Here is a 9,806-nt window from a genome sequence, read left to right on the forward strand (position 1 = left end):
GAGAGAGAGAGAGAGAGAGAGAGAGAGAGAGAGAGAGAGAGAGAGAGAGAGAGTCTTGGAAACTCCAGGAAATAAATAAATATCTTCGATCTTGATGCATTGACATACACACACCTCAGTTTCCAATTGCCAGTGACATCATCAAGAACAATTGCATTTCCTTATCAGGCTCAGCTATCCAACAGCAAGAGCAGTAAAGCCAATCAGCACAACCGAACAGAAATCACACTTTATATCCTTCACAGATATTACGTCACGGCTTCGTAATATTGTCGCCTCCTCTTTACTTGGACTTAATTAACTTGTCTAACCTTTTTATTGAAGAATATCTGTGGATCATCTCGTTTTTTTCCCCAATCTTTACATTTCCTTTACTAGGTTACTCCTTTGGAATAGATACTTTTTATTACTATTACAATGTTGATTCGCATAATGTATTAAAATAAGTCATATGTAGGCCTATGTGAATAGCTTGAGTTCTTTGGGTAAATAATGTGCTGTATTTTAGTTCAGTTACAAGATTTTCTTTTATAAGCTCTTGTTTAATAGGCTATAAATCTTTTCAATTTACCCGTTATTAGAATGAAAAAGGATAGATAGAGATGAAAGAGTACATGAAAAGATTGCATTATCATTTTTAAAAGAGCTTTATCAGTTAAGTGCAATTTTAATTTTTGTGTTAAAATTGATGATTCAGGCTAAAAATGATAGTAATTATTTTAATAATGATGAAGAATAAAATATAATATGGTTTCTGCTAATTGAATAAGTATTCGGTTCTGGCGAAAAAAGACAATGAATCCATTATGTTAACAGTTCGATTTGCCGCTACTAGATGGCTCAGCTATATACAAAGTTTTTTATTTTAGCAGTCATAAATGTTTAAAGCATGAAGCGCTAATATATATATATATATATATATATATATATATATATATATATATATATATATATATATATATATATATATATTTATATTTATATATATATATATATATATATATATATATATATATATATATACGATATGCTTACTATAAGTGATTGCCAAATATATAAAAGATGTCTCCGTGGTGCAATGGAGAGCACGTTCGCTTGCTACGCGAAAGACGTGGGTTCGAATCTCAACGGAGTCTAAAGCGCCAGATTTTGTATCTTTTCATCTAATTTTCTGTGAATACGTATATGCACATATATATACATATATATGTATATAAATATCTACATACATATATATCCATATGTAAAAATACATATGTATATATTTACATATATATATATATATATATATATATATATATATATATATATATATATATATATATATATAATGTGTATGTATGCATGTATATATATATAAACACACACACACACACACACACACACACACACACACACACACACACACATATATATATATATATATAGATAGATAGATAGATATAGATATAGATATATATATATGTATATATATGTATATATATATATATATATATATATATATATATATATATATATATATATAATGTGTATGTATGTGTGAATATATATATATATATATATATATATATATATATATATATATATATATATATATATATATAAACATTTTTTAATTGTCGATATCGTTATCTTTATTATAGATATTATTATTATTATTATTATTATTATTATTATTATTATCATTATGTATATAATTATTTTGCTGGTCATTATCTATTACCCTGAATAAAATTCGTGTAATTGATTTTTAAAAGTTTCCCTCTTATTCAGTTAGAATAATTGAATGGTAAAATCAAGCAAGAAATGGCAGTATTACATGTCACCATTATTATTGTTATCTTTATTGATATTATGGCTATTACTATTATTGCTATTATCGATAGTATCATCTCTATTATCATCATTTTTATATTATTACTGTTGCTGTTATTATCATTATCCTTGTTATTACTATTATCATTATTATTACTATTATTATCATTATTATTATTATTATTATCATCATTATTACAATTACTATTATTATCGTTATTATTATTACTATGCATATGTCAAAGTAAGAAATGATAACGAAACTGAATATATACCGACTGAATACTGGATTTAATCATTCTGATAATTCTACAACTAGTAACCATTAAGCACCAATGGCGGAATGGACAAAGTCGTGACTGCGTTGTCTCTTTTGGTCTTTCAGTCTTTCAGCTTGCCTTGGCGGGAACATCACGAGAAATAAACAATCATGAAAGTTTTTTTGCCAGCTTGCCTTGGCGGGAACATCACGAGAAATGAACAATTATGAACGTTTTTTTTTTGGGAACGGCTTCATCCTAATATGATGGCTGATTGCGTTTTCTTTTCGGCAATATCACAGAACAGCCGCCTGAAGGATCGCCACGATTTGGGTATCGACGGATTCCTCTCACTCTCGACTTTCCACATTTGTTGACATTATTGCACAGAAGCCCCCCCCACCCCCCCACCAACCCCCACCCCCCGCCATTAGCGTTACTGTTGGTCCCTAGGGCAGGGGGGGGGGGAGCATGCAAGGCGCCAGGGAAGTTACGGGGTACAATAGACTCAGAATCAGTCGCTATATTGTCTATTGCAGAGGACTGTGCCTCCTGCGACCACTCGATGCTAAAATGCACACACACACACACACACACACACACACACACACACACACACACACACACACACACACACACACACACACACACACACACACACACACACATATATATATATCACTCTCTCTGTCTCTCTCTCTGTCTCTGTCTCTCTCTCTCTCTCTCTCTCTCTCTCTCTCTCTCTCTCTTCTGCTCACTCACTCACTCACTCACTCACTCACTCACTCTCTCTCACTCTCTCTCACTCTCACTCTCACTCTCACTCTCACTCTCACTCTCACTCTCACTCTCACTCTCACTCTCACTCTCTCTCTCTCTCTCTCCTTCTCTCTCTCCGGTAAATATAATCTTCAAATACAGCGTTTCATTATCAGCTGACTTTTTTTCCTCCAGACTCTTGAGAGCGGGAGCACCTCTGAGGCAGAAGATACGAACCAATTGTCATTTCTTACGATAATCACGATAGCGATAAAGAGATGAAGGTCAAGAAGATAAAAGCGACAAGATGATGAATGTAGACGATAATTTTTTTCTTAAATAATATGATTATAATTTGGATGTCATTGGTAACTGTGTGTATGTGGGTACGTGCCCGTGTGTGTGTATTTGTATGATCATGGGTTAATGTATATGTGTATGTGTGTGTGTGTGTGTGTGTGTGTGTGTGTGTGTGTGTGTGCGTGCGTGACCCTGTGCATATGCGTATCTTAGAAAATTGATTATGAACAATAAAAATTTACAAAACGAATGATAGTAATAATCATAATAACAACAATAGTAACCATAACAATAATAATGATGATAACAACAATAGCAATAATAATGATAATAGCAATAAAGATAATAGTTATAGTAACAATTACATAATAATGATGATAATGATAATAACAACAACAACAGCAACACTAATAATGACAATGATAATACTAATACTAATGATGAAAATGATGATAATAACAACATACCACTCGTCTTCACAAAACCAATGACCCAACCAACCAAATCACCCAATCACCCAACTACCCAATCACCCAATGAATGACCCAATCACCCAATCACCCAAGCACCTAATGAATCCTCCACTCACCCAATGACCCAACCACCCAATCACCCAACTACCCACTCACCCAATGAATCACCTAATGAATCACCCAATCACCCAATGAATTAGCCAATCACCCAACCATCCAATCACCCAACTACCCAATCATCCAATGAATGACCCAACCATCCAATCACCCAATGAATGAGCCAATCACCGCCAACCATCCAACCACCCAATGAATACACCCAATCACCCAACTGACCCAATCATCCAACTGAATCACCCAATCACCCAATGAGATTACCCAACTGCCAATCATCCCAACCATCCAATCACCCGTGAACTACCCAATCATCCAATGAATGACCCAACCATCCAATCACCCAATGAATGAGCCAATCACCCAACCATCCAACACCCAATGAATAACCCAATCACCCAACTACCCAATCATCCAATGAATCACCCAATGAATGAGCCAATCACCCAACCATCCAATCACACGACGAATCATCTACTCATCCAATGACCCAATCACGAAACCACCTAATCACCCAATGACCCAATGAATCACCCAATTACCCAACTACCCAATCACTCAATGGATGACCCAGCCATCCAATCACCCAATCACCCAACTACCGTTCTGTCTGTCTTTGAGTGTGGATTTGCTGTTGTCTGTGTGTTTTTGTTGTTACTGTTGTTGTTTGTGTTTGGGTTGTTATTGTTGCTGTCTGTGTGCATGTGTTTTGGTTGTTTTTGCTTGCTTTATTTTTTAGTTTCTATGCTTTTGTTGTCGTTGTTGTTGTCGTCGTCTATGTGTGCTTGTTGTTCGTTGCTCATTTGATATTTTCGTTTTTGTTTTTGTTGTTTTTGTTTTGTTCTGTTTGATTTGGTGTTTTTAATGTCTTTTGTTTTGTTGTGTTGTTGTGAAAAACACAATAACAACGCCAACAACAACCATAAAAAAATAAACAACCCTGAACCCCGGCTCGCAACAGAACCCTGGTCGGCGGACAAACCGGGGATTCACGTCCATCCGACCTTCTGCATAAATAAATCGATAGATAGATAGAAATAAAGACACAGGTCATCCTGCTCGCTTCCGTGAGGGCTGGGGGGGGGGGGGAGGCGAGAGGCGAAGAAGGGAAGGAGAGAGGTGGACAGAAAATAGGAAGTGAAGGGATAATGTAATGGATCTTATGCAGACACAATACATTTATATAAAAAAGTATATATATATATATATATATATATATATATATAGAAATAAAGATAGATAGAAATAAAGACACAGGCAGACAGAAAGACAAACAGACCTACAGACAGAGAAAGAACGTCAAAGAAGAATGACGTGAGATACTGGATTCGAGACAGAAAGAGAAAGAAAGACACCGACATTGTTATCAATCTCATCTTCCTCCACCACCTCCTTCTTCTCTTTCTCTTTTTCTCCTTCTTCAACTTCCCTTTTCCCGTCCCTTTCTCTCTATTTCTTTTAATCATTTTTATCACCAGCATCAACATCACCATTTCCATCATAATTATCCTCATAATCATCATTATCACGACCACCTCGGGAGCGGTGGGAGGAGAGGACCCGGCGGCGAACACGAAGGACCTCGGTCGTTTGGAGAAGTTTTGGAAGGTCTGGCGTGATGGGATAAAGGGAGGGCGTGGAGGAGACGGCGATGATGGGGAGGAGAGAGAGAGGGAGGGAGAGAGGGAGAGAGGGAGAAGGGTGAGTGGGAGAGAGGGAGAGGGAGAGGGAGAGAGGGGAGGGAAGGAGAAGGGGGAGAGAGGGAGAGGGAAAGGGAGAGGGAGATGGAGAGAGGGGAGGGAGAGGGAGAGAGGGGAGAGAGGAGAGAGGGAGAGGGAGGAGGAAGAGGGAGGGAGAGGGAGAGGAAGAGGGAGGGAGAGGGAGAGGGAGAGAGGGGAGGGAGGGAGGGAGGAAGAGAGAGGAAGAGGTAGAGGGAGAGGGAGTCAGTGAGCAAGATACACTGCCAGTCAAATATCTGTCTGTCTATCAACAGTATGTATGTATTTGTGTGTGTGTGTAAATTCAGAGATATCATTTTAATATTATTTCAACATTCCTGATACAAGTCAAGCTGTATCCACCGTGCCAAATAAGATGTCTTTTTTATAATATGAACCTGTTTAATGTGTAGTAATGTAAGATTTTTTTATATTATGAACAAATGTGTTTAATGTGTAGTAATGTAAGATTTTTTTATATTATGAACAAATGTGTTTAATGTGGAGTAATGTAAGATTTTACCATAGATATTTTTTAAGGATATTCAACACGTTTTCCATTGAATTATTACAATTTCAAAAAAGGGTTTGTATCTGCTTATGTAAATAATTTATATATTCGTATATATTTGTTGTGTTTTTAAACTATGATTCTGACCTTTTCGTGGACGCGTCACGTGTGATTGAGAATTAATTAGCACTGTTTATGCGAATATTATCATCCTAAAAGTCTAGATTAGATTCAATCAGATTTTTCGCAATTTCTAATACCAATACTTTTATTGATCAGTCAGTATTTATCTCCATAATAGAACATATTAAGTAGAAAAAAACGTATGTAAATAATGCTGTAAAAAAGGATATTTTTGATTTTTATTTATCCTCGTATTTTATTATCCTATGATCAGTACAACATGTACGTGGTGCAGAAAATTTAAAAAGGTAAAACTATAATCTGCATTATAGTTTATGTTATAGTTGATGAAACTGTAAAACGTCCAATCTTAAGAAAAGAAAAAACTGGCAACTCATGCCGCGAAATTGGGATCTAGGGGATACGCGTTATTTTATTTATTTATTTAGATTTTTCTTTTTAGGGGTGGAGTGTGACGAAGGAATTTAAACTCTGGGGGGAAAAGTAACATCCATTTTTGATCTATTAAATTCCTGTTCAAAGGATATGTTGTTATTTAGTTTTGCCGCCCATTCGTCACTTCAACTACTTGTCACAGGTTGGTATTATGATAATTGTTAGAATAACATTTGTATGCAAAACGTTTATCTTTCTTTTCCTTTCTTTACTCACTTCATTTCCCTCTGTCTCTTTTTCTCTCTATCTTTCCTTCTCTCCGCTATTTTTTTTTCTGTCTTTCCCGCTAAATATATATATATATATATATATATATATATATATATATATATATATATATATATATATATATATATATATATATGTTCGTTGTCTGTTTAACTGAAGGAGAACGACTAGATGCAAATTCATCCGAACATTTTAATAAACTGTTTCCATCCATGTACTTTCACCAGACCACAAGAGAAACAAACGAAATGAAAAAAACGAATTTTAAACAAGGAAAAGGAAGACAAGAAGAAACAGAAAACGGACCCTCTTGTTCCACCCGTAGCCCGAGCGTTTCAAATCTTTTTTCCCGCCTTGCTCGCCGCCGCCTCGCTCTCCCGCAGGAACCCCAAACACATGTCCTTGAGTGTTAGTGGCTCCTAAGCTGAAGGCGTGACCTCCGCTCGGGGTCCTTGTGCTTTCTCGTCCCACCTCCTCATCCTCAAAATGGCGTCGAACTGCGGATCTCTTGGAGCGAAAGACCTGGCCTCCTCCTCCGTCATCGGTCCTCCTTGATGCTCGAGGGGTCATCACCTGCCTGCTTCCGTGAAGGGCTGGGGGAGGGGGGGGGGCGAGGAGTAAGAAGAAGGGAAGGAGAGAGGTGGACAGAAAATAAGAAGTGAAGGGATAATGTAATGGATCTTATGCACACACAACACATTTATATAAAAAAGTATATATATAAATTATATATATATATATATATATATATATATATATATATATATATATGTGTGTGTGTGTGTGTGTGTGTGTGTGTGTGTGTGTGTGTGTGTGTGTGTGTGTGTGTGTGTGTGTGTGTGTGTGTGTGTGTGTGTGTGTGTGTGTTTGTATATACATACATACATACATACATACATACATACATATATATATATATATACATATATATATATATATATATATATATATATATATATATATATGTATATTCACACACAAACACATCTATACCTACACACACACACACACACACACACACACACACATATGTGTATATATATGTATGTATATATATATATATATATATATATATATATATATATATATATATATATATATATATCCCTTTCCCCTGAACTTACTCTCATAGTAGCCGGCGTCAGTGGCCACGAGGAACCGCTTGGCCTGCACGTGGCGCCTGACGAAGGCCGTGACCGCAGGAGGGAAGCGGAGGCGAGCCAGGTACTCCGCTCCTGACGAAGGATAACGAGGATGATTATGATGATAGTGATGAAAATGGTGATAATAATGATAATGATGATAATGACAATGGTAAAAAATAAATAATGACAGTAATAAAAATAACAATACTAACGATAATTATGATAATAATAATAACAAAAAAATATTAAATTCATTAGAAAAAAAAATCTAACAGCATTTTCCACTCAAAAAAAAAAAAGCCCAAAAGCTGACCTATGACCTCATGATTGACCGCGCCGAGCACCACGCCCCTCGTGATCATGCGCGCCCCGCCTTCGCGAATGCCCGCCAGGTGGCCAACGTCATGCAGAAGAGCGCCCAGAATGATCTGTTTGGGGGTGGGGGGTTGGGGGGGGTCATTTTGTGTTTGTCTGTGTGTTATATCAGTTTGTTTTTTTCTGTTTTATTGGTATTGTTATTATCATTGTTGTAATTAGCATTATCTTTATTATCGTATCAATTATTATTATTATTATTATTTTTATTATCATTATCGATATTATTATCATTAGTATTATATCTTCTTCTTTGAGAGGGCAGTTCTCCTCTCTCTCTCTCTCTCTCTCTCTCTCTCTTTCTCTCTCTCTCTGTTTCTCTCTTCTCTTTTCATATCTATCTATTACTATCTATATCTCTCCTTTATACCCTCTCGCCCTTCTCGCACTTCTCTCCTTCTTATCTCCCTTCCCTCTTTCTTCTCGTTTCCCGCCTTGCTTACTTCCTCCCTGTTCCCTCTCCGTCTCTTCCTCTCCTCTTCCTTCTCTCTGTCTCTCTACGTCACCGTCTCTAAGCCTCTCGATCCACCCTTCTCCCTCTCTTCCCTCTTCACCCCCTCTCAACTCCTTCCTCCTCCCTTCCCTTTCTCCATCCCTCTCATCTCTCTTTCTCTCTCTCTCTCTTCTCTCTCTCTCTCTCTCTCTTCTTTTCCCTCTCCTCTTCCCTCTCCCTCCCTCCCTCCCTCTCTCTTCTCTCTATCTCTCTCTCTCTTCTCTCTTCTTCCTCTCCCACTCTCTTCCTTCCCTCCCTCCCTCCCTTCCTCCTCCTTCCTCCTTCCTCCCTCCCTTCCCCCTCCTTCCCTCCCTCCCTCTCTCCCTCCCTCCCTCTCCTCCCTCCCTCTCTCCTCCCTCCCTCTCTCCCTCCCTCTTCTCTCTCCCTCCTCCCTCCCTCCTCCTTCCTCCCTCCTTCCCTCTCTCCTCCCTCCTTCCTCCTCCCTCCCTCCTCCTCTCCCTCCCCACCCTCCGCGGGAAGCCCTCTCCTCCTCGGCCAAGCATGAGCGGCCCCTGCAGAGTGCGTGTTGCCGCTGCGTCACCGCTTCGCCGATGTAGTCCGCGTCGCCAAACTTTTCGTAGAGAGAAAACACTTCCTCGACAACTGCCTCGGAGTCCATCGCTGGCTTGGGCGCTGGTGGGCGTGGGCGGCGGGCGAGGGTGGGCGTGGGCGGCGGGCGTGGGTGGGTCGTGGGCGTGGGCGGCGGGCGTGGGTGGGTCGTGGGCGTGGGCGGCGGGCGTGGGTGGGTCGTGGGCGTGGCTGGTGGGCGGGGATTGTCTCTAGAGTAGGGTTTGGGGAGAGGGGTTTGTGTGTGAGTGGGCGGGGCGTGGAATGGGTGAAGTGTCTACAGAGAGGTGGGGCATTGCTGTGTGGGCGTGAATGTATGTTGAATGGGCGGAGCTTAAAACAAACACACAAAACTGTCTGGATGAAACTACTTTTTGTTTTTACATTTTTTATTTACAGGAACAAAATATGATAGTTTATTATGTAGATAAGACAACCCCCACAAAAGAAAAAAAGACAAACAAAAAAA

At 38.6% G+C, this 9,806-nt stretch overlaps 1 protein-coding gene across 1 annotated transcript; it reads right to left on the bottom strand.

Moving 5' to 3' along the window:
- Positions 1-7,176: 7,176 nt before the first annotated feature.
- Positions 7,177-9,483, bottom strand: LOC113811511 (2-amino-1-hydroxyethylphosphonate dioxygenase (glycine-forming)). Its single transcript, XM_070125034.1, has 4 exons — positions 9,253-9,483; positions 8,216-8,343; positions 7,882-7,992; positions 7,177-7,325 (listed from the first exon to the last, which is right to left on the bottom strand). The coding sequence occupies exons 1-4, from the start codon at positions 9,387-9,389 to the stop codon at positions 7,177-7,179; spliced, it is 525 nt and encodes a 174-aa protein (XP_069981135.1). The 5' UTR covers positions 9,390-9,483.
- Positions 9,484-9,806: the final 323 nt, after the last annotated feature.

Source organism: Penaeus vannamei, chromosome 9 (assembly GCF_042767895.1).
Source record: "Penaeus vannamei isolate JL-2024 chromosome 9, ASM4276789v1, whole genome shotgun sequence".
Lineage (NCBI taxonomy): Eukaryota > Metazoa > Arthropoda > Malacostraca > Decapoda > Penaeidae > Penaeus > Penaeus vannamei.